The sequence below is a fragment of the Macrobrachium nipponense genome, chromosome 39, assembly GCF_015104395.2.
Source record: "Macrobrachium nipponense isolate FS-2020 chromosome 39, ASM1510439v2, whole genome shotgun sequence".
Taxonomy (NCBI): Eukaryota; Metazoa; Arthropoda; class Malacostraca; order Decapoda; family Palaemonidae; genus Macrobrachium; species Macrobrachium nipponense.
Window position 1 is genome coordinate 31,920,072 of NC_061099.1, and position 26,740 is coordinate 31,946,811.

At 37.0% G+C, this 26,740-nt stretch overlaps 1 protein-coding gene and 1 long non-coding RNA gene across 4 annotated transcripts in view; both read left to right on the top strand.

The window, feature by feature from the left end:
• Positions 1-21,701, top strand: part of LOC135210271 (probable G-protein coupled receptor Mth-like 3) — a 32,125-nt gene extending 10,424 nt beyond the window's left edge. Inside the window, exons 2-8 of the mRNA XM_064243141.1 lie at positions 11,571-12,727; positions 13,299-13,377; positions 15,363-15,520; positions 16,546-16,684; positions 17,316-17,411; positions 18,208-18,289; positions 21,091-21,701. Coding sequence (XP_064099211.1) covers positions 11,659-12,727; positions 13,299-13,377; positions 15,363-15,520; positions 16,546-16,684; positions 17,316-17,411; positions 18,208-18,289; positions 21,091-21,198 — 1,731 coding nt within the window. The 5' untranslated portion in view covers positions 11,571-11,658 and the 3' untranslated portion in view covers positions 21,199-21,701. The remainder of the gene's footprint in view (positions 1-11,570; positions 12,728-13,298; positions 13,378-15,362; positions 15,521-16,545; positions 16,685-17,315; positions 17,412-18,207; positions 18,290-21,090) is intronic.
• Positions 21,702-23,635: 1,934 nt separating this feature from the next.
• The window catches only part of LOC135210275 (uncharacterized), a 78,476-nt gene continuing 75,371 nt past the window's right edge, over positions 23,636-26,740 (top strand). The window contains exon 1 of one of the 3 annotated variants that reach the window (XR_010313481.1): positions 23,636-23,811. This is a non-coding gene — a long non-coding RNA (uncharacterized LOC135210275). Of the gene's footprint in view, positions 23,939-26,740 lie in introns of all 3 variants that reach the window. The other 2 variants (XR_010313480.1, XR_010313482.1) reach the window with 2 other exon arrangements.

Consider the following 26,740-nt stretch of genomic DNA (forward strand, 5'->3'; position numbering starts at 1 on the left):
ATTGGTGATGATAGAATTACAGGCTCCTAATTATTTTATTACAACACAGTTTATCTGTCTATCTCTCTCTCTCTCTCTCTCTCTCTCTCTCTCTCTCTCTCTCTCTCAAATACAATCAGCTTGAGTGATGAATTAAATTTACAGCAACTTTTTATGAGTACAAATATAAGTTTCGTCATTCTCTCTCTCTCTCTCTCTCTCTCTCTCTCTCTCTCTCTCTCTCTCTCTCTCTCTCTCTCTCAGAAATTGAACCGTTACCACACACACACACACACACACACACACACAGAATTATGTTAACAGGATTACCATCTTCTCCTTGGCCATAATTCAGATGCCAGCCTTAGGAAAAAAAATAGAAAAACTAAAAAGTCTCAACTCGATGCCATTTGAGATGGCCACCAGCCAGGCAGCTTAGCTAGATTTTTGTGCTCGCTAGCGTACAAACGCGTCCATTTGACTGTGCATATAGGATGCATGCGCTGTCCAGCTTTGATCTCTTTCATTCCTTTTACTGTACATCCGTTCATATTCCACTTCTTCCATCTTACTCTCCTCAACCCTCTCCTAACAACTGATTCGTAGCGCAACTGCTTTGAGGTTTTCCTCCTGTTACATCTTTTAAACCTTTCTGCTCTCAATTCCAGTTTCAGCGCCGAATAACCTCATAGGTCCCACCGCTTGGTCTTTGGTCTAAAATAGCTGTAAGTGCTATATTCTGTTGCGTTCTCATTCAGGTGAAGATCGAAGTCTTTCTTTCGATATTGCGATGGTTGAGTGAGTGGCTTTTCAAAGGTTCGATGAGTCCACGGTCCAGACCGTGGATTAGTCGCATGTAATCAAATTTTTTAAACCATTTTAATTTATTTGTGTATGAGACGCTCCCTCGCTCACAGTGCTTCATATAGTTCGTCTAAACTATTTGTTTTCGTTTGAGTTACCGCAGTAAGTCGCGTTCACTATGAATTACAGTGAATTCGCCATCACATGTTAGTCTTATGTTTCGCCCACAACTGACTCAAAGCAACCGACTTCTGTGAGAGATGATTATACGAGGCGCCTTTTTCTAAGAAACTGGATCATGAATAAAAATAAGCCTGCCTATGAATCGTTGTGTAAGTTTGAAATTATTATTATTATTATTATTATTTTTTTTTTTTTTTTTTTTTTATAAAATAAAAGCAAAAGCTGTGTTGATAGTTTGATAAAGAATGTTTATGTCTTCTTGCTTATGAATCCTTGTGTAAGTTTGAGATTATTATGAGTTGACACAGAATGTTTATGTCTTCTAATGTTTAATTTATTTTTAAAAGGTAAATGTTAAACTTAATGTAGTATGATTAAGGCTTGCAGTTGTCATTCATTGTGTTTTATTTTCTAGCACATTCCGTCATACTGCTCTGTGTGATTAAGGCATATATAATAGCAACAATTATTGCATTCTTCATATCGAGGCAAATGTCATTTTATACTGTCTCTAAAGATTTACATTTTGTTTTGAGTTGTACCTCTGTTCATATTCTATTTCTTCCATCTTACTTTCCACCCTCTCCTAACAACTGTGTCATAGCGCAAGTTGATTCGCAACTGCTTTGAGGTTTTCCTCCTGTTACATCTTTCAAACCCTTTTTTTTTCTGTCAATTTCCGTTTCAGCACTGAATGACCTCATATAGGTCCCAGCGTTTGCAGAATTCTATAATATATTCTGTTCGAACCTAAGATTTTTACAAAACTTTAAGTTCAGCAGAAGAAACAGAGAGAGAAAGTAGTGTATATAGTTGCTTGTTAGTGATCTCAGCCTAGCTGAGAGAGGCCAGTAGGCCTATAGCAAATCTAGGCTTTCTAGTCTCATTCTTTTTCCTCTTCTTCTTCTCCCAAACCACATAATGTGACCCACGGTAGTTAACCAACATCCAGAGGCTTAGCTCACCAGAAGAATATATTTCTGGTGGTAGGATTGCACTTCTCGATGTGGTTCGGATCCCACAATAAGCTGTAGGTCTCGTTGCTAGGTGACCAATTGGTTCCTAGCCACGTAAAAAATATCTAATCCCTTGGGCCAGCCCTATAGGAGAGCTGTTAATGAGCTCAGTGGTCTGGTTAGACTAAGATAGACTTAAACATTTTTCGTACCGTTCTTTCCCTACTGGAGGAATGAACTTGAGGACTAGAGCTCTGAGAGAGAGAGAGAGAGAGAGAGAGAGAGAGAGAGAGAGAGAGAGAGAGAGAGAGAGAGAGAACCTCCCACGTTGCGAATACCAGCAGCATTTTGGTGTGGAAATAGTGTCACAAACTGCAGCTAAATTTGAAGGAATCACTAAAAATAACTTAAGGTTCTAAGGAACAATTGCACTTGTTTTTTAAGTCGAGTTTTCTGTACAGCATATAATGCTGTATGAAACTCTCAGCCGGCCGTGGTGGCCTGTATTGTTGCGCTGCCAGACTTACGATTATGGCTAACTTGAACCTTAAATAAAAATAAAAACTTCTGAGGCTAGAGGGCTGCAATTGGGTAAGTTTGATGATTGGAAGGTGGATGATCAACATACCAATTTGCAGCCCTCTAGCCGCAGCAGTTTTCAAGATCAGAGGCCGGATAGACAAAGCCATCTCGATCATAAAAATAAAAACTGTAAAAACCGAATGTTTTCGCTTGCTTAACAACATTTCCAATGAAGGCAATATTGTTTGGTAAGCTGTTTCAAATGAACATTGTTCCCATTTTGTAAGATTTGATGTATGTCGCTTTAAATAACGGTTTGTTTTGATTAGCGCCCCATATCACGCGATAAGACGATGATGATGCATGGCGATGACGTCATTTGTTTACATTTGGGACGCGTATGAGAACTACACAATCTACGTAGATGACGTCACCGGTATTCTCTGAGTTGTTTAATCTTTATTCCACACATGTTCGGGGTTCAGACAAGCTGTGTTGAAGTCTGGTATTCCCGTCGGTGACTTAATACTTCGAAACAAGCTTGTAGTATTAACAAATTTGTTTAATAATAATAATAATAATAATAAAATAATAATAAATAATAATAATAATAATAACAAATGCATGCTAAGGAGACCTTCTCCCAGAAAAAATTGGCATAACTTATCTTATAGAATTCGAATTCTCTACCATAACCATTCTTAAAATAGCAATTTTAATATGAAATATAGCTCTCTCTCTCTCTCTCTCTCTCTCTCTCTCTCTCTCTCTCTCTCTCTCTCTCTCTCTCTCCACATTTATATACTGCGCAGTTTGAAAAGAGATACTTGACATTACATTATCGATACTACCTTTTAATTTTTTTCATGGTGTAGCCTAAATCGTTCTGGCTACTGTACAAGATTGATTTCTTTTTGTGTAATAAGGACATTTTAATAATCAATAATGCGTTTTGCTTTTATCTTCAACCGGTTGAGAGGCCAGTGCAGTCTTATTAGCCATTAGATGTCCCCGAGAACTTTCGAGTTTGTTATAAGCCTAGGGCACAGATCGAGATTATCTCCTCCCTCGGAACTACATCTCACTTTAGAAGGGAATGTAGTTTCTATCTGGTTTGGGTGATAATCGGAGTGCTTATTTATACTCTCGGAGACTGGTGGTAGAGAGAAATTAAAGTAAGATTCACTTTGAAGTTCAAAGTTTCCACGCAGAGTCTAGGTTTCAAATAGACCGAGACCAAGGTGGGCTCCCCACCCCCCCACCTCTCTGCAGAAAAACAACTTATTCTGAAACAACAATAACAGTTATCGAAGGGTACTACGGTGAAGCTAATGTTGTTCTGATTCTGATATCGGTATGATAATGACAGCTGAATAATTCCTAAATTTCAGTGTTATTAACGAGAGCTAACTTTTTTTTCTATTATTTATCTGCAAGGTGTTTAAAAAGTTCATTTCTGGCTAAGCCAAACTATTCTTAAGATTTTTTTTGCTCATCAGATTTTTTGTGCTTACTGAATGTGAGAGTAGATCCGAATAGACCTTCTAGATATGGAAGATCATCTGTATATAGTTCCTCACTTCGAGTGGTTCCGTACTCGACTATCATTCTGGTACCAGAGGAATTTATTTCTGGTGATTAGAAATTCATTTCTCTCCATAGTGTGGTTCGGATCCCACAATAAGCTGTAGTAGGTTCCGATGGAAGGAAAAACCAATTGGTTCCTAGCCACGTACATAAAAAGGGAAAAAAATAGTATACAGTTGCGACCATTCTAATGTTCAATGATTTGCCAAAAACAGAAACAGAAATACCTACTCACCAAGTAAAATCTCTCATGAAATTGAGTATATACAGATATATATGTATGTGAAGTGAGTATGCATATACATACAGTGTATAGGTATGGGTATATGTATGTAAATACATAGTAAATTCAAGTATGTCGAGCTATAAAAAATTATAAATAATTTTATTGATTCTGTACGTAAATTACATGTATTGTATATGTATTTATTGTAAAATGACCTTTAAAGTGTAAATTCAAGTATGTCGAGCTTTAAAAAAATTATAAATAGTTTTATTAATTCTGTACATAAATTACATGTATTGCATATGTATATATTCTAAAAATGACCTTTAAATTGTATTTTATTAAATAAAAGAGAGAGAGAGAGCGAAAAAAACCAGTTAAATCAAGTGTTTTCGACCCCTTTAATTGATATATTCGGGATGTTTTATTTGGCCACTTAGACTAGGCTCATGTTTCGACAGACGAAGTGGATGAGCAGATATATAACTGAGAGGAGGAGGTCACGTGTCGATGCTTTCAAGCACAGCAGACGGGATTGTGACAACATAATATAACCAAATATTCACAAGCACGCTTGCATCAATGCTTCCATGGCCCGCGTTTCATTTTGTAATAATATATATGAAATGGAATTGCCGGATATCGTCCAGAATATGTATCGAAATCATTGCGAAATGGCTGTCGGTTTTAATGAGAGAATTATCCCCACGTCTGCATCAATGTTTCCATGACCCGAGTTACATTTTGTACTAATATACATGAGTTGAAATGGCCGGATATCGTCCAGAATATATATCGAATCATTATCATTGCGAAATGGCTGTCGATTTTAACGAAAGAATGAGAGAATTAGCCCCAGAATATGTACCGAATCATTATCATTGCGAAATGGGTTTCGATTTTAATGAGAGAATTAGCCCTAAAATATGTATCGAATCATTATCATTGCGAAATGGCTGTCGATTTTAACGAGAGAATGAAAGAATTAGCCCCAGAATATGTATCGAATCATTATCATTGCGGGCTTTCAATTTTAACGAGAGAATGAGAGAATTAGCCTCGTTGAGTCATGTTGATAGATGGATTATGTGCAACCTCGTTAGCAATGTCGAAATAAAACTTCGTAGAGAAATTCAAGCGCTGATTTCATGTTGAAACCACGTTAATATTAAACGAGTGATTCAAACGCGCCTTTGATATAAAAAAAACCCTGCTCTCAGAATTGCATGTTTGTGGAGCTACTTATTATAGTAACCGGTTTGTAGACAGACAGGCATAATGCAAGGGGCGGAGAGAGAGATAAATGATCGCTTTGTTTACAAAGTCTCTCATGGCTGGTTCTCCCTTGTGTTTGTTCCTTCGAGCTACTCGTGTTAGGTACTAGTACTAGTAGTTGGAGAGCTAGTCTAGAGCTAGTCGTTTTAGGGACTAGTACTATAATAGTAGTTGAGAGCTTGTCGTGTTAGGGACTAGTACTAGTATTTGAGAGCTAGTCGTGTCAGGGACTAGTACTATAATAGTATTTGAGAGCTATAGTCGTTTTAGGGACTAGCACTAGTAGTTGAGAGCTATACTAGTCGTCTTAGGGACTAGTACTAGTAGTTGCGTTTAGACGAGTCGCTTGTGTAGAATGCAGTTTGTGGAATGTATCGGTGTTGCATCTCGATTTTTATTCAATAACGCAAGTGACAGTTGCTTTAATGACCGAAAATCTACTATGATTAAATGCTGAGATAATTAGCGCGATTGAGATGTATACAGGACTGGTGTTTGAAGTTTTTTGTTTGATGCGTCTAATTAAAAAAAAAATGAATTAAAAAGTGCGATAGAAGAAGGATAACTGGTAGGAGTCGAAGCGGATGAGCGATCCTTTAAATATACTCTTGAGTATATTTAAAAGACCTTAACTATACTAGTGCTTTAGGGCGGATCTCGTGAGAAATAGCCATTGAAATGGCAGGGCCATTATATATATAAAAAAAGTATTATTTCTCACTCACATTCTGGTTAGCATGATAGTTATGCTTGAGTGTTAACATACGTAGGTGTTTGTGCGTGGGAGTATTTTAAAGCAAGACATGAGTAATTTATGTAGATTGTGTATTGTATATTGTATATGAACACCGTCGAAGCTCTGGCGTTGTAGCCTGCAATATAACAATTGTGATAAATGCGTCGTTTTTGTGTGTGTGTGTTCAACGCCGTTAGCCTAAGAGAAATATATTCAAGTTTAGGCCTACTGGCTGTATAGGACCTTTCTTGTCTTACCGTCATTTTAGACGGTATGAATACAGAAGTAAAACACACACACACACACACACACTTACATTGTAGACAGAGGATAAACGGGGCGAACTTTTATATTACAGCGCCGCTGAGACTATATTCAACGAGGCCCTTTTGTGTTCTTTTATTGATAATTATGGCCGTCCTCCCACTTGAGCGCTTCGACATTTGCATGTGAATTGTGTACCATGACCCCCTGAGCGTGTCTCAAGATCGTGTCGGAATGCGAAGGCTAAAGAAGAAGAAGAAGGTTTAGTACGTGCTTTGGTACTTAGTAACACGTGCCTCGCATGGCAGTCGTGCATGTTTGACGGGGCCGTGACTGGTTATATGCACGTAAACTAAACACACTCACAAAACTGTAATGAACATCCTAACTGGTTAAAAGAACAAACGAACTAAGGAGTTTATGAATATAGATTAGAGAACTGTGACAAGAAAGCGTCGAATTATTGCAATGAATCTGCCGATAACTCGAGGGGTGCGTTTTGGGGGAAGCGGGGGTGGGGGCTAGGGGGTGGGCGGTATTGTTAGATGTGGGAGAGGGAGGGCGGTGTCACTCTTGTCAGAACTATAGATATGCATTTTCGACAGTCTTTGTCAAGAAAAATGTAGTGGTACTAGATATACCTCTTCCAAAACACTGACACGCACACATAAGTGTGTGTATAATTTTTCGATGAGAATTGACATGTAATGACACTTAGCGCATTCCCAAATTATCATAGCAGCACTGAACGTATCGTAGTGTGGTTCCTAATTTGCTTACAGAACCTTCTTTCGATTTTTTTTTCTTTTTTTGTAGTCTTACGAAAGTAAGGATAGATATTAAGGTCATTAGAGTCACTCTGTGACTGGAGACCTTGTGGTTACTTCAGGATAAGTGGGATTTGGTGGTTGAATTTTGGAATTTGAAATCTTTTTGTCTTTTCATCTTGTATTAGTCTCTGGATAGTTATCAGTAGATGCTTAGTTGTGGAATTTGGAGAATTCTTTGGAAGTCTGTGTCTAGAAATAGATGTTCTTTGGAAGTCTGTGTCTAGAAATAGATGGTTTGAGTACTTTTAAATGATCTTGAATAAATTATTTCTTAGGGGGCATTATCTTTATAATATTTACAGGCTTTACTGGAAGTTTTAACGGTAATCCCTAAAGGACTTGTACTAAACACGCCGAAAAAGTGGATATACCGTATTTACGTAATATAGAATTCTTAAACTATTGTACAGTCCTTTTCATCATCTCATATGGGGATGATATTCTCAGCATGTTCTTCTCTTAATCATACAATAGACAGATATCCAAAATTTAATGTTCTGGCCTACACCTTTAGTACTAGTCTGGCTTTCATATGCACTAAAAAAAAACCTGCAGTTTGCAAACGCGTGTTAAACCGTCAGCAGTGTTGCATTGATGCACTAATTTTGTATGCTTTTAACTTAAAAGTCAAATTTAAATTAATAATATTTTTCTCCAGAGTAACGTCATACTATAGGAGTAATAGTAATAGTCGGATTTAGTCTTTGAAACGGCTCCTTTCAGTTTGTACACCCGTAGAAATGTAATTCCTTCAACCACTGGAGCATCGCTATTTTACGTGTCCCAAGTAAGGCAGTTAGTGCCCAGGTGAAAGGAACTTCAGTAATTTGGTTAATTAAGAGAAAACTTCCTCTTTGGTAGCTTATAGGTCACGACAATACATGCACAGACAAACTCTACTGAGGTCATGCACGCATGCGGCCGCCCATGGTTACCGAAACCGTATAGGATGAAAAGCACGCTGTTCGACCCCTGGCTCACCTCCTCCTAATGCACAAGGCGCCAGTGGTGTGCGTGCGTGAGTAGGAGTATGGTGTCGCCTGTCGATTAGGTCTCTGGAAGGACTCAAACAGAATGCTTATTGATGAAGAATCCTTCGAGTGGCCACGCTCGGCCGCCACATTCTGGCCTCGCCTCAAGAAGTTCGGCCTAGAACCGAATTTATGGGACTACCGTAGGAAAGAGAGCGGGGATTGGATGATGACATAGCGTTGGTGCTGCCGCTGATGGTTGTAACTGCATAGTGATAGCTTTCGTCTTTTTTGTTTAAATTTGATATACCTCGCAAGGTCTTCATTTACTCAGGTCTCTTAGAAGACGCGAACTCCTATCATGTCCGCATATTTAGTTAAGGATGTCCCTAGAAGTTTTTACTTAACATTTGATAAAGCGAATCATTTCATCATAGTGACATCTTCACATTATCCGTATAACAGGGATGGTGTTGAAAATAATAGTGAAGAAATCCAGCATGGCGTAACTGTAGATATACAGGGTGTCCATAAAGTCCCAGTACCATTACAAGTATTTATAGCTTAGAATGGTACTGGGACTTTATGGGCACCCTGTATATTCACAGTTACGCCATGTATATTATGTATATATATATATATTTATATATATATATATATATATATATATATACATACATATACAAACGAGATCTTTCGAGAGATTCTCCTGCTCAGTTACAATTGAGAAAGATAGTCGAACAGGTTCTCGAAAGCTCTCTTTTGTATATATCTGATATATATATATTTACGCTTACTCCATTGAGGATGTCTTTTACCACCCTAATAACTCGTGCGATTACGAGATTTTCATGATATGAATCTCACGGATTTCTCGGCCTCTTGAGAATATTATGCATAATGTAGAAGCAATTCTTTGCTCTCTTTAATTATTCAAATGAGGTTATTCGTCATATTCCCGTCGTGTCTACTTTCTGTGTGTGTGTGTGTGTGTGTGTTTGTATGGGAGGGAGTGGCTGGTATATGGCATCACAGTAGTACTACTCATCCACTTGCACAACTTCTGTTTGATAGTGTTTAGTTTGATAGCATCGCACCAGCTGCGCTAATCCCCCTTGTCGTTTGGGTATAGTGCTTCTTTTTGTGGCTCGTCAGTCAACACAGAAATGTATGAGCAGTGAATGTATTGCTCTCTCTCTCTCTCTCTCTCTCTCTCTCTCTCTCTCTCTCTCTCTCTCTCTCTCTCTCTCTCTCAAGATGAGAGAAAGTGACTTTTGAAAATTTTGTATGACGTGCACGTTGAGACCTTTGGATCGCTTATTCTATTCTAGGTAAGCAGTAATTATTATTATTATTATTATTATTATTAATTACTGTATCAAATGACAAACAAATACACTATACTATAATATACACTACTATACTATTTATTATTATTCACCGTGTGCACCAAATCTTCAAGAAACCGAAGAGGCAATTTATTTCAAAAGAAAGAAAAAGTTCTGCTTAGCGTTCTTCCACCTTTGAGAAGAAGATAGTCCGACCAAGGAAAATATATAGTCCTAGAAATAAACATTGAAATTTATACCTAGAGAGTAAGTAAAATCCATTTTTCTATCAGGTTAAATTCCTTTTTAAAAGGGGGATTATATTCCTGGATTAAACGTTTAATGTTTGAAAGTTCATTATGGATGAATTCATTGCAGTGGGGGGCGGACCAGTTCTCGCGGTTTCTCGCGAATGATGAGAAAAACAGACGAGAAGAAGAATGTTAACCGAGTGTTTCAGATCAGTTTGATGCTACAGGACGTTCTTCACTTTGAATTGCAAATCTTGGTTTATTGTTCGTTTAATATTAAAAAGTATTTTCAACACGTTTTCGTTGGAATATGATAAAATTTTTATCGGGTTAAGTTTAGTTTTGATGCAAAATTACGTCTTATTGAATTCAAGTTACGGTAGTGGTATTTTATTTGGATTAAGTTTTAAGTTTTGATGCAGTATTACGTCTTACTAAATTCTAGTTACAGATAGTGGTTGTTCAACAGATTCAGTAGGTAATTTATAATAGAAATACGTCCCTTTTTTTACTGATAATACAGTGTACATTCACATTGTATCAAAGTTTAGTTCTCTTAGTACTTATAAAGATCAGATTAAGGTTATTTATATTTATATATTGAATGCAGTCTTAACCAGTTGAGTTTGGGGCTCTCTCTCTCTCTCTCTCTCTCTCTCTCTCTCTCTACAGGTTTCTGTTTTTATCACTGAAATACAAGGCTCAGTTTTAGCCATTTATATCGGTTTATATATATATATATATATATATATATATATATATATATATATATATATATAATACATACATACATCTCACATCTCTATAGATTAGGCACTGCAAAAAATGATGTGTATTATCCCAGGACAAGACCACGTTCCATTTAATCCATCTCATTGGGGCACAGGGTTTTCTCGATCCAGCCCTTCCAAACCGCTGCAGAAAGAAACAAATAGACTTTTATTAGTTCTGTCGGGTTACAAAAAAAGGAAACCTCTTGAAGTAGGGTGCGAGTGTTAGGGGGGAGGGGGTGGGGGCGGTTTGCGTCTGGGGATCACATAAAACTCGAGTGTTTTATCTGAAGGGGTGGCGGGGAGAGAGAGCACAGGAGCCACATTTAGGAAAGTAAGTGTTGGCGCTATTTTGGGAAATGGCGGCTGGTAGGCCGTGTATTGTAGAACTGTATATTGTGTAAACTGCCATCGCCTATAGATCATTTTGCAGATGTGAACATGATTTTATGTGTCGTGCTATATTTAACATGTGTGACAATTATTGCTTTAACGTATCACCAATTACAGTTGACCGCGCATTCGCATTCCGGATTCGCGGATTTCTCTGGAATACATACACATTATTCACGGGAAATTCGTATATTCGCGGTATTTCTCACTGGGAAATATTCACTAATTACCTTATTTTCATATTATTTTCATGACTAAATGCACTTTTTGTGATAAAACTATTGAAATACTAAAGTTTTCGCGGAATTTAACTATTCGCGGGGGGGTTGATTTCAGCCGATACGGGGTCGACTGTATTATTATTATTATTATTATTATTATTATTATTATTATTATTATTATTATTATTATTATTATTATTATTATTATTATTATTATTATTATTATTATTATTATTATTATTATTATATTAAAAAGGTATTTTTTTCCTTACAGATTTAGTCTGTGGCTGTCATCAGGTAACTGACAAGTTACACAAGCAAGGTAGACTGCACAGAGGTAGGATAGGTCACCAAATGCAGCGATGGTTTATCATAAGAAAACAACGATGCACACTTGGCACTGCATTCTTTTAGGACTGTGGATGTCTGCTATCTGCAGCGTCAGAACAGAGGACCAGAGTGATCCTCCACCGTTTACCCTTCAGAAATGCTGTCCACCAGGATATGGCATCCTGTCTAACCAATCATGCGTTCCTTTCGACACTGGCCCCGTCGAGCTGCCCTTTTACGTCAACGGAGTAGAATTAGTCGAGCGGGAAGTCATTCTTAACGGAACCCTAGGCCTTGAGTGTGACGATGATCATGTTTTGAACTCTCTGAAATTAGACGACGGTTTTCAGATTCACGTTTATGATCAGCTGCACATACTCTACTGGCTTTCTCCCGACACTAATACTTGGGAGCTTGTGCAACAGTTCTGCGTGGATGTCACTGCTGACGGAGGCACCTTGAATGGGAAGCCCCAATATTTAGTGGAATTTTGCTACAAGGACCCGGTACTCCAGTGGAAGGAAGATGCAGTTGCGTGTGAAAATGCACTTTGCGTCAGAAAGTGTTGCCCCGAAGGACAGATATACAACGGCACTTGTCAAATACCCCATATTGACGTTACATGGGAGCCAACTTTGCATTCTGAAGATGATAATTCAGTTGTCGTAGCGCCTTCTAACTTGTTAATCGTTCATGGCGTCCCAGAATGCCCCGTGTCTTTAATCTATGATGACTATAGTCTCCTAGAAACCGGCAAGATTGCTCTTCCTGGATACTCTCAGGACATTCTTCCAAATCAATATTGCCTAGACGCCTTTGCCGAAGGCGACCAAGTGTCTGAAAAATTAGTTTTGTGTCACGCGGAAGAGGAGGACAGCTGCTGGTGGAGACAGTTCATAGTGGATACGTTGTTCATGAGTATCTCTTGCGTATTCATGGCCATTACGTGGATTATATATGTCAGCATAACAGAGCTGAGAGCGAACACTCAGGGGCGTTGCATTATATCTTTTGTCACTGCAATTTTCGTCGCTTTTGTCACGATACTCATCAACAGGAACCACAGGGAGGCGTTCCCTACCTTCGCCTGCTCCTTTGTAGGTGAGTTGGGTTTTCTCTCAGTTCCCTTCGTCAGATCTGTTTGTGTGCCAAATTAATCTGAATTTCCCTGCACCTTTTTTTTCTTTTTTTCTTACACCCTAGCCTGACTTACTTAAGTGATTTCGTTTTCATTTTAAACAAGAGATCAAAAGAGAAAATAAGGGAATTAGTTTATACCATGCAGATTTTTTTGCACTTGGAACAGACTCCTATAGGTATAAAGTTGAAAATAGTAGTTCCTATACCTCTTCTAAATATATACGTATATGTATACACATCATTTATTTATCATATTTGTATAGAACTTTCATAATGTTTTTTATACTATTTAAGATTGTGGGGAATGTATTACTGAAGCAATATTTTCCTTTTAATTTTGTATATGTATGCAATATACTATTTTAATGGTTTTATAATTGATACATTTTTTCATATATTAGTAATTGTCACCTGTTATATTCTTACCCTAAGGTTAAGATACCTAATTTGGTCTCTAGTTGTGTATGGTTGTAAAACAGATTACAGATTTTATCTTCAAAATGTTAATCTTGGATTTTTTGTTTCTCATCAGCTGTCCTGAGTAACATGAGCATCCTTGCCACATTCTTCTGGCTCAATGTCCTCTCGTATCACATCTGGGATTGTTTAAGGTATGTAATGCTTTGCTCATTATTGCTGTTACTGCCATTCAATTCTATCTACATCACATATTGTAGTTGTACGTATGTGGAATTTTATATATATAATATGTATAATGCTTTATAATGTGAAGATTATCCCATAGCAGGGTCTAATTTCAGATTTAGATAAGACAAAGGTATTTCCCACTTTATAAGTTGTTAATTGAAGGTGAATCCCTTAAACAGCAAGCTACCTTAGTTGCCTCATTCACATGAACAGGAATCCCATCAGTAGGACATTAAATTCCCTAGATACTATAGACTCTTCATCTCGCTTGAAAACACTTTCATTCCAATACTTTTGAGCCTTCTGGTCAATGCTTCAAAAATGTAGTACTATATACTTTTCACCATACCATCAACCTACATTCTCACGTTTTGTGTGATTTACACACTTCTCACCTCACACCTTTCAATTTTTCTCATTCTACATTTTCAAAACAAACGGTAATTCATCTCAGCAACTTGGAAAATGTTTTCTTATTCATAATAAACATGAACATTCACCTCCATGAAAGAGAGTAGGATTGGCAGTCCCTTCATGCATTCCATCTTTGGCTTCCATGGACTTCCCTTGTCTCTTTCAAGTAATATGATAAGACCCTGCACTCTCTTTTACTTTACCTATTCTCCAAACTATACTCTGTTTTTTTCTATCTGTCCATCCGCCTGTGGTGTTTTCGCATGGTAACACTGCGTCCCCGGCTTTAAATAATTACGCTATGTGTAAGTTTTAGGTAATTAAAAGGATATCTGGGTGTACATTTGCAACTGAAAAGTGTTTTAATAAGTTACTGTATGCAAAGTACACCGTTAATATTTGAAATAGGATATTATTATCATTGTTGAATGTAACTATCTAAAGCCCGGGACGCAGTGTTACCATACGCAAACACCACAGGCGGATGGACAGATGGAAAAACACAGAGTATAGTCATCCCTTCCTATCAGTATAAGCTATACATACTTTTCTATCATCATAGAAAAAATTAATTGCCCTCAAATAACCTTTTGCACCTTTCCGTATCCATAGAGCTTGTACACTACTATCAAGCTTGTTATATAAGTGTTTTTATAGTGAAAACCTGATCCACACACACCCTCTATCTTGCTTTAATAATCCAAACAGTTTATCCTGTCAGTTGTCCCTGTCATTTGCTTAAGTTTCTCTTATTCCTACCCAGGTCATCTCTTCCATCGAAGAACACTTTTTTTCATTATAGTCTATGAGAAGAGTAAACAACAAAAGTGAAGTAACATCCCCTTGTAGCAGCCCACTATTTACTGCAAATTTATTTTGATAAGACCTCATCAACATTAACTTAGCATCTGCTTCGTTCAAGGATAACGCTAATTAGCTTTGCATATTTCATGGGAATGCCAGTGATGCAACATCACATTTACCTCAGTCTCGGTCAAGATACTCCTACAACCTCTTAGTTCTTTGTCTCAACAACGTTGATTTTTATGTGCATATTTGTGCATCTTATAATGAATAATATGTGTAAGCTGTAAGCGTTTATTGCATAACATTAGTTTCGTTATTGAAATTCGTCTGTATACATAGTCACAGTGTGAAAAAAGTAAATTTAGTGTAATCTCAAGATATTTATAGCATAGGAATCCTAAATCATTTTAGCATACATCATGTCTTCAGCACTTTGTACTACAATAACCCCCCTTAGTCATTGGAGTATGTGTTAGATGAGTATGGTAATGTATCAATTATCATTATTTCTCTAATGTTTTAAATGTCACTTTTGTATCTGTACCCTAGGATTGTTCAACTGTTAAAAAAATACTCCTAGATAACAGAAATGTTTAGATTACACCATACTCTGCTTCCCAAGGATGCCTCTTAAAAGGGAGTTTACTGTCTTTTGGGAAGAGCTGAAAAAAATATGCATGCCACTACAGTATTGTATTTTAACAATGCACGTTTCTACTCTTTTCAGGTCTGGTAGGAATCGTGAAGAAAAGAGAGTATTTTTGGCATACAGTATTTATGGATGGGGTTGTCCCTTGTTGGTGGCTCTGATTGGAGTTATCTTGGATGCCACAGAGGCTGATGTAGTGCGACCTGATTTCCGTCCTCCTCTTTGCTGGTTTAAGGGTGAGTTCATTTTATTTTGACCTCAATTTTTTTAAATTACATTTCACAGATGTCTAACATTAGTTTTGCTGACATTTTAATGTGTGGATTTATTTTCTACTATATAGGTATATAAATTGGTGGTGCCATTAAGTCAGGTTTGTTTTTATAATTTTGATCTTGTCTCCTCTGTTGCCAGCATCAAAATGAAAAGCTTAGAAAAGCTTTCACTAGCACCTCATTACAAGAAATTGCTCGTGCCTTAGTGAGCCGGAGTTTGGAAATTTGTTTCATTCTCCATTGCTCTTGTCATCCTCCAGGTGTTATGCAGTTTTCTGAAGATAATGTAGTCAAGCAAGAGTGACTGCACATGAAATCAGAGCCACTGATTTTTTTTAGCCTTAAAAAAGAAGCCCTATTGATATCAGGGCAATATTGAATGCAAGGACCTTGAGATATTCTGTATTTTCTAATTTTCAGCCGAGAGATACTATTGTGCACAGGTTTATGGGTTGTGCTTGATGGCACCATCAGTCATAGTGGGACAAGTTTTACCTGTAATGGAAGATGCATATTGTCATTATCATTTTACAAGTTCTTGCTTCACTACAAACCCATGAATCAGTATGAATTACCCACCTCCCATCTTCTCATTCTTGCTGTCACTTCCAGTCAATGATAGTGAGGATAATTATTATTTTCCAATGGGTGCAAAGTACTCACACACAAACGATTGTTCTTAGCTTATCTGCTTCTTCTGTGTACAAGACAAGAACATACATGCCTGTAGACATTCAGACGAAGAATGAGGGCTTTGTGTCATTGATGATGGGTTTGGTGAAAAATTTAGTTTGCATCCAGTATTCATGTTGACATAAAACATATCTTTGTCATACAAGAGTTACAGTATATGTTATTGGCATTCCTGGAACAAATGTAATAAACAAGTACAATATTTATAAGTGAGGATTATGGTCAAGTTTTAATTTGAAAATATATACTGTATAACAGTCACAAAGGCATTAACTAAGCTCACATTCTTTTAGACAGGACAACAAAGTGGGTGTACCAGTATGGCTTCATGTTAGCTCTCCTGATAGTCAACTTGACCTTCTTCCTGTCGTCAGCAGTGATGGTTACTAAGAGGTTGAGACAGACACAAGATATGAGGCATCACAGTGATGGGTGAGTAAATTACTTACAGAGTCATGAATTAGAACAGATTTTTTTTGGCACAGAATTGTGCATAGAGAAGAAAGAAACTTATACATTTTAATCACAGTCCAGTTTGTTACCAAGGTAACAGATATCTCATCACTACGAGACAAGTGTTCTTCCAGCTCTCCATGTTATCCCTTCTTTGTTTCTAACATCACCCAATGGCCATTTTCTTGGCTTTAAATGCCATAATTGATTTAGACCACAATTTGTTACAAAATTATCAGTTATTTTCAAAATACTACAGTACACAAAGTCTAGAACACATAATCAGGTTAATGGCAGATTGTTAGAGATGCTGTAGAAATGATACATGTAAATGTTGGAATAAAATATTAAAAATTTCATTTCGTGTTTATGTTGTGATGTGTTAACTTTACTAATTATGTTTACTAGTTTTGGCAAAGAAAGTAGATTATAAGAAATTTTCATCTCCAAAGGATTTGTATTTCCTATAATCAACTGTGTTACTTTGTATATACTACAGTCTAATTTTCTAACTGCATCTTCTTAATTTCCGTATTTTTATTGCTGCAGTGCATTCAATATTATTTATATGGTTTCAAATATTGTAAGATACATATTTCATTGTGTACAGGTTGTGGTTGTTCTTGAAGCTGTTCATCATCATGGGAATAACTTGGCTGATAGAAATGTTAACTTGGCTTCTAGAGGAGGACCCTTGTGTAACATGGTAGGTAACAAGGGAGTTACTGTGTATTTCTAATTGCTTTACACTACTACAGTTATGTTGAACTGGAAATGCATGCTTGAAAGACTAATTGGATCTTATTTTCGATGTTTTCCTCTCTTCCCAATATTCTTTGAGGTGGAGGTTGACAAGGAGGAATGACACCTTGCCTTCCAACAAAGGAATTTAATATACTTGAAACTGAATTCTGATAGAAATAAGGTCAAGCATCCTTTTGTTCTCTAATCTGCGATGTAATCTTACCTAAGTGTCCACCTGATAGTGATCATAATAGATATATACCGGGGAGCTGTGAATACACGGTTAATTGCCTCTTGCTTACCTGGAGTAATAGATCGAAAGAGCAGAAGAGATAAGGTAAATGAAGCTGAAACAAGCAGCTTTCATCTTTATCATATTCAGTAAATAACCTACTGCTTGGAACTAGCAAGTGCTGTTTGTTAAGACTCATGAAAGAAATTATTTTATTTACAGACATTATTACTTAAAGCAGTTATGAACTACAGTAAGTTATAACTTTTTATGGAAAATACAATTTAATCTACAACACTGTCCTTGTATGCTATGCTTCAAGCATTTAAGTATTTAAGAAATTCATAAAAAAGTTAATTATTCCTAATGTTTATTAACTTTTAACTGGACAATGCCTGTGGCATATAACTGGATTTCACTCAACATTCAGAACTGCATCATCAAGTGGGACCTATTTTGTATTTCACATTGGGGCAGCATACAAATTCTAATGTAATGTCCATTAATCACAAGTCCTTTATTACAGGGTTGCTGTTTTGGATGCCATTAATGCTCTTCATGGTGTCTACATATTCTTAGTAACAGTTTGCTTCCGAAGAGATTATCGGGTAAGTTGCAAAATTGTTCTTACTTTGAATAGTCCAAAAAGAAAGAAAGAAAAAAAAACTTTACTTTCATTTTGAAACTGTTTAGGAAAATATTAAATCCTTGGCTATGCCTTTAACCAGATATCTGTAAAGTTATTGAATGGAGAGAGAGAGAGAGAGAGAGAGAGGAGAGAGAGAGAGAGAGACGAGAGAGAGAGAGAGAGAGATATATATATATATATATATATATATATATATATATATATATATGTGTGTGTGTGTGTGTGTGTGTGTGTGTGTGTGTGTGTGTGTGTGTGTGTGTGTGTGTGTGTGTGTGTGTCCCCTCCTTATTCCCTAAACTACACAAACTGGGAACTCTTACCTGTTGCCAACGGTGCCCTGTCTGCAACATGTCACGAGGCTTATTAAGACTGCGTAAATATAGAAAATATATTATTTATTTCCCAAAAGCAATTGGTTATAACATAGAACAAAATGATTAACAAGTCATAATGGCATAAACACCCAAATCTACCCATAAAGAAACCAGTAAGATAACATTCTACCCTCCTGACTGAGGTTTCACTCCCAAACCCAAAAATGTCATAAAGTCTCGTATTAGTCAGGTTAGAGAATCCCGTTTCTAATCAACCATAGAATTGGACCCATCTGTAATAAAGATAATAGGTATAGAAACATATCCCCCACATCACTCTTTTTCAAAGTATTCACGTAAAGAGAGTATTTCACACTTCTCTCTCTTTTCAAAAGGTAACAGTTTTTCTAAGTTTTTTTATAGAATGTGTCCTACCTTTACGATGGGCGTTTTCTCCCGACACTTGGAGTAACCACTTGATCTATTATCGTTCGTCTCAAAGAATGCGTCTTCCACAAGTACCCTGAACTAATAGGCCTGTAACACGCGTACAAACGAACGTACATGCCTCACGATCGGGGGAATGATCTCCGAGTCAAGTTGCTTGTTCTCCGAGTGAACTTGTACTGCACCACCTCTTGTCTCTAAGCGAGGAGAGCTATGTGACTTCACTATCATTACATGACACTAAATATATTATTAGCCATTCCCCCTCTTTTCATCTACTATATATATATATATATATCTATATATATTATATATATATATATAGATATATATTAATTATATATACGTACACACATATATACACACAATACATATACTATTTATATTCATAAATATCATATAGAGCTTTATTATTCAATTTACTATTCCTGGAGATCAACTTACACTTAAGGGTAGTTACAAATAATAAGTGCTTCATTCATGATATGATTCAAACCAGTGCCTGCTTTAGAAGGCTTGATAGACAATGACTTAGACCACAGAGCCATCAAGGTATAGTGAATTGTATTTATGGCTTAATAGAGTATTCATGAAAATGCTATCCACCAACTCTTGCAGGAGTATACCTCCCAGTCCTTCATTTGATGGATCTCTCCTCACGATGAAAACCTTATTGAAGCCTGATACTCTTAATACGTATTGGTGCTTTTCCTAAATCTTTCTTCAGTCCATCAAATGCTTTTTCTTGAGGTTCCTTCCCCTCCATTTTGTTCAGTCATCCCTTCTTCATGAGGTTGATCAATGGAACTGCAAGATTTGCGTAGATTTTCACAAACTTCCTGTAGTAGCTTGTCAAACATATGAATGAATTTGCTTGTGTCTTGGTGTTGCATTCTGGATCCTCATCTGTCGTGCTTCAACCATGGCAGTTCTAGTATGGCTGCTTACCTCGTGCACAAGGAATTCCACTTTGCTGCATCTGATTTAACTCTTGGAATGGTGGGTAATAAGGCCAGTTTCCTCTCACTCTCTAGAAAAGGTCCTTGAGTCGCTTCATGTTCTTGTCATGATGCTGTAAAATGAGTTAAAACATCTGCTAAATGTTCAGTGTTCTTAGCTCCAGCTAGCATCTTCCTTTTTACCTTGTTGAAAGTTACTGCTGAATTATTAGTGCAAATGTCATCCTTTTGAATTGGTAACATCCTCTTCACAGTGAAGAGGATGACTGTCTACCTTTTTTTTGAGACTTAATTGGTTGGTTGATTTTCCTGGATTTACATTCTGTTCCTCATAAGTATAGTATTAACATGTTCTGTAACTGATACAGCGAGACTTCCTGTTATACAGCATAAACGGTTTCATTTTGTAGTCATTGTAGGATGTTTGGCCTTCTCTGCTGAGATGAATAGCCAAACACAAAACAACTGTTTTCTTTAACTTTCAATGTAAATAGGGTTAGGTACCCCAGGATCTCAAGTCAAAATAATCATCTTATAAAGTTTCCCAGTGGTACTACTGCGTGTGTCTATGTTCTTTACCTATGCCAAAGCTACGGTTCAAGTTTGAGCTTTGAATCCTTCAGTAGCTCACAGTCATTCATCCTCATTTTGCATAAAAAAAAATGAGGACAGCAATCAAGTTATTCCTCTGTTTGAAAAAAATCTGTAGCTATGACATGCATGAAGAATATGCCAATTGCTGATGAATGAGTGTGTTCGACAGACTTGGTTCACAATGGAAACTGGATGCTGTGTTAAGAGTTTTTCATATTTTTTCTTGTTTTGGACAGTTATTAAAGTGCATAACTTTGAATTTAACAAACTCTCTGGTTATTAAACATAACAGTTCTGAGCTTTCAAAGTCAAAATAGTAAATTAATTTATTCCTATGTACAGACACTAAAAATGGTTAAAATCAAGTTTTTCTGATTAATACATTTGTTGCGAGACCTGTAGCATAATTACAAAATTACTCATCCTATTTATGTTGTTATTTACAGATTTTCAGACTGTGTTGTGGAACAACCACCAAGTATGACATAGATGGGACAGCAGTGTCTTGTACAAGAGATAACTTTATGGAATTGCTGGATGACCAGTCAAAGTAATCCAGTGGAAATCCCAGATTTAGGAGAGCTGACTCTTCAATACTCTGTTCAATGTTGAAGCTCCCTCCATGTGAAACCCATGATTGCTCTATAAAATGAGTGAACGTTACAAATGTCCATAGTTGTGTCTCGTTGCAGTTAGTTTTAAGAATTGAACAATTTGAATATATCATATGCCAAACTGCTTTTATTTTATGTGCAGAAGTAATGTGAGATATTTTTAAATTGCACAAAGTTTTTTTATCTATTAAAATTTCAAGTTCATTAGTACAAAACTATGCTGTCAAGTGGAACCTGTTAGTAAATTATCCACCTTTAATTTTTAATGCTGGCTTTTAGTTACGTATGTATGTATGTATTCAACATGTCTGTGCTTCCTATGTGGATAGTTTTGTGTTCAGTCATATTCTCTTTAGTCATTCTGCTTTTTAAAGTAGGATGTTATGCAAATATTGTACAAGTCATTGCTTTAGTGTAAAACATTAAATAAAATTATTTTGTAACTTTCTTTGCATCCCAGCATATTCATTCGTATTAATATTGTCTGTACAGTATTGGTAGTTGAAACTAAGAGGTAATCACCCTTTCCAAGTATTTAAAGAAGTGGAAACCACTCTTACAAGAATACCAAAGTGAAGACAATTCTTACAAGTATCTCTGCCTCCTCTTCCATCCGCTTCAATTTATTTTTCTGAAAATATAATTATCCCTTCACCTCTAGGTACCAACATTTTAGTTACTCACGTTAATTCAAGTTCATCTTAGAAATGTCACGTAACAGTCATTTGAGTTAAATGGATGTTTTCCTGGCTGCTGTACATTCTTTTTTTCTTCTTCCAGGCATCATGGCTTTATATTATCCTCGTTCATCTGTTATGAATAATGTTCTCACATCTAAACTTCATCATTTGTCTTTTTCTTTAATAGGACTAAAGCAAAGGGAAATTCAATGAATTCTTTTGATCAGTGATGTTGCCTTCTCATTCACTATTATACGTAATTCTGTACCATATAGTTCCTGGTGACTCCTGTCGATCTTCCAGATTTACTCTTTGGAAATCAGTCATCCTGGATTGCTCATTGTCTCCTTTCCTCTGTTGCCAAGTTTTGGAATTCTCTTTCTGTCTGTTTTTTATTTCATGTTTCATGTTAAGTTTCTGCCTTTATGAGACAGGTCTGTTGCTTCCAAGCCACATCCTTCATTCCTCTCCCGCCTTTTTTTATCCTTCACACAAAATCAATGGGGGCCGCCCCTGTGGGTTTGTTCCTTATGAATAGGTTTCACCTTCTGAATAACTGGGTGGTTGAAAGATGCTGAGGTAGCGAAGGTGGTAGATCTGGCGTTTCAAAACGACTCCTGTCACACCTTGAACGTGTTAGTTCAAGGATGAAGGGGATAAGAGTAAGTATGGGAGCTGGTGTGTTATTAAGTGCATATGGTCCACTAAATACAGGAGAAAAAAATATTTTGAGACAGACTGAATTTGTCTTTGACCGAGTTTGGAAAATTAAATAGTAGGTGCTTTGTGCTGAGAGATTTAAATGCAAAAGTTATGAGGCACAGTCGAAGTTGGCTTATTGGTTTGGTATAATGTTCATTGAATAAATGGAAATTAAAAACTTGCAAAAAAATATGTTCTGAATATGGCTAGATTGTTGGAACTATACAAGGTATATATTTAAGAGTTGAAAAGAATACTTACAAGTTTACCGGAGGGAAAAAATGGAGGAAAAAACTGCTACCAAGAGAAACTGGATGGTGACCAAGTTATGCTATGTATTCTAGGCTACCAAGCTGTTTGAAATGGCAAAAACAGATTATGTATACAATACAATTCTCGATAAGCAACCTAAATACTACTGTAGAAAGAGTTAGATTCCAGGTTAACTATAACAAAATGGATAAATATTTTGCCGTGTCTCGGCAGGATGTACGAATTAAGTGGGTAGTATTTTGCCGTGAGACAAATTTCAATGCTTTTATGGCGAGCATTACTATTTACTTTTCGCGTATTTGAGTATATTATATATATTATATATATATATATATATTACATAATAATATATCTATATATATATATTATATATATAGTAATATCTATATATATATATATAATATATATATATATATATATTATATATATATATTACAAGCATACATTACATAGTGTAATATACATTACATACATAGTATAAGTTTTGTAAAATATAATTGGTGCTTTAAGTACAAATTTTGGATTTAGGACCTTCATTCGTCCCAAAGACTATATTCTGAAGGTATATAGTCTTTGATTCGTCCCGTATTCTTGACTATCGTACCAACTCTAAATAAACTGTCATACTCAACTTTCTGGCAGAAATTGGTAACACTCATCCATACACATTACGTGTCTGAGAAGTGTACCAGGTATTCATATATAATTGTTGTAATCATAATGATGAATGATATCTTTATTACTTCACAATTTGCGTCATCCTCTCTCGAGTGTTTTGCGTCAGCCAGATGTACGATAATGCTGGAAACTTGGGAAGTTCTCATGTCAGATGACATGATCCCAATGACCCAATCCCATCCCCACACCAATTTTCGCAACGTTGATGGAGGCAAGTGTAGTAAGTAACCATTCTCACGTATTTCAAGTGGTATTTTTGAGCGAATTAAGAATAAAATTGTTATAAATACATCCAAATAGCGCCGTTGTGATGTCAGCATGGATAAAAACCGCCGATTAGCTATATGGTAAGAAAGCATTTCAATTGAATCACGTGAATCCGGAATTACACATCTCATATTTTGACTCTTACCTAGTATTGATGATTTATTCTGCCGATGACAACTACAATCTTGGGTAATATCGATCAATATGACATATATAATTAATTGCCGCTCAGTCCACTGTTAAATGAGCACTGGGGAAGGAAAGAAAAGTGTCCAAACGTAAAGGATGCATAGCCTAGTTAGTGGGTGAGACGCCATATTAGATTCTAAACTCCTTGAGCTTATACGAAGACTTCAGATGTTTATTATAGTTCGTATGACAGTTTCCTATATCTCATTTTGTTGGCGAAACTTCAGTCTTTCGAATTGGTTTATTTTCCTTGCTGTTTGGTTCCATTAAAATTGGGGTCCAGGCCAGGGGTGGTGAAGGCCCCCCCAGTCTGGTAACACATTAGTATTCCAGATGAGGTTAGGTTGGTAAGGTTAGTATGCTAACCTATATGTTAGTGTTCCTTTAAAGGGGTCCAGGGGGTATGAAGCCCCCCAGGCAGGTAACATGTTCTAGGTTAGGTTAGTAGCTACCTAGGGTAAAAAAACCGCATGGTACAGCGGTGGACCATGTACGATCAATGTGTACAACCCCAAGAAAGGTACATTACTATAATGCGTCCTGACACCGGAGTAGAGTTCTTTAGCTCCATTTCTCACCAACAACAAGTCGCGTCTGATGCCCATCTCCGATGTCAGGACGCGTTATAATGTACTTTTTTGGGGGTTGTACACATTGATCGTACATGGTCCACCCCTGTACCATGCGTTTTTTTACCCTATACTCTATGTTAGTGTTCCTTTTAGAGGGGTTCCAGGGGTGACGAAGCCCCCCAGGCAGGTAACACGTTGTATTACTTAGGTTAGGTTGGTTAGGTTAGTAGTATACCTACTAATGTATATGTTAGTCTTCCTTTAAGGGGGGGGTCCAGGGGTGGACCCCCCCCCCCCCCCCCCCCCGATAGGTAACACGTTCTATGTTAGGTTAGGTTAGTATAGCTAGCCTATATGTACTAACCTATATGTTAGTCTTCCTTTAAGTTAGCCTAGTGTTCCTTGGTTTCCTTTAAGGGTGGTTCAGGGGGGCGATGTCCCTCCCAGGCAGGCAAGACATTATTCTAGGTTGGTAAGGTTAGTATGCTAACCTATATGCTAGTGTTGCTTTAAGGTTGAGTCCAGGTAACATGTTGTTCTAGGTTAAATTAGGTTAGTATACTAATGTATATGTTAGTTATCCTTTAAGTTAGTGTTCCTTCAGGAAGGCCCCCCCCTCCCCCTCAGTCAGGTAACACATTGTACTAGGTTTGGTTAGGTTATGTTGGTATGTTTGTTTTACTCAGTATTGCAAATTTTTTTTTCCCCCCTGAAATTAAGGCTTCAAGTTTCCACGCGTGAAATCATCCCCCCATAATTTTTCCAACCAATCAGAGACCTTATTACCCATACCCACGCACAGCAAATACCCAAGTTGCATTTTCATATTATTTAACAAGAAGTACTCGAAGAGTTAACACCCTTCGGTCTACATTCTCAAAGTAACAGTATTTTCACCAAATTACGATAGCTAATACTTCTCTTAACTCATATTTTGGTTATGGTATTGCAATATTTTTTTTGGCTTATTCAGTCATTACGGATTATTATTTGAGAACGTGTGTTTTTCCAACTTTCCCCCTTTGTGTCCAACAAAATGAGGACTCATGAACTCCCCCTTACCGTCGGATAGAGTACAAAGGTAAGTTGTAGGTTATAGTAATTATATCCGGCCAACAAAAACTAATGTTAAATTGTTAATAGTATTGTAGGAAACTGCAATTTCCAAAGAAATGCCCACTGTGTCTCTCACCGTGGCCTATGTGTAGCACTATCCCCAAGGGGGGTGCGTGTTTAGCTACAGTTGACCCGATTGAGTGTCGTGGAAACAGGTTTGTAATCTTCATGTAAAAAATTATGCGACCTGCTTTTCATATACCTATATATAAACAATAGGCCTAGAAGTTGATGAAAATTGATAAAGCCAAGAGTGTTTACTGTACCCACTCTCATATTTTCTTTCTTCATCTTACTTTCCACCCGTATTCTCTGTCTTCATCTTACTTTCCACCTGTATTCTCTGTCTTCATCTTACTTTCCACCCTCTTCTAGCACTTGATTCATAGTGCAACTGCGAGGTTTTCCTCCTGTTACGCCTTTCAAACCTTTTCCTGTCAATTTCCATTTCCGGGCTGAATGACCTCATAGGTCCCAGTGCTTGGCTGTTGGCCTAAATTCTATATACAAATCAACCCAAGAGTGTTTTTGATGTTAGGGTTTTACTCATTGGAAAACTTTCACATGGCTAGTAAGCCCATCCCTATACCATGAGATATTTTTTCTAGGAGAGAATTCTTTATTTCCATCATCTTGAAGATCTTAAGAGTTTTTGACTGACTAATAATTACATTTGTTGATATTCAATGGTAGCCAATGATTCAGGTTAGGCATTCTGCAGCAAATATTGACTCTATCCCCACAACCACTCCCAAGAGTGCCATGTCACTGCCACACCCATGGAAGTGAATGTTAAAAATACAAGAATAGGTTTTCTACCCAGGCTAGGATCTCCATCCAGGTTAGGTTGGTTATCCAGGCTGGGTTATCTGTCCATGCTATCCATCCAGGCTAGACTTTCCTCCCACGGTAGCCTGTCTATCCAGGCTAGGCCATCTATGAGCTCATGGTTAAAGTTATTTGTGAAGCTGCCCATCTAGGACAGGCTATCCATCCAAGCTAGGC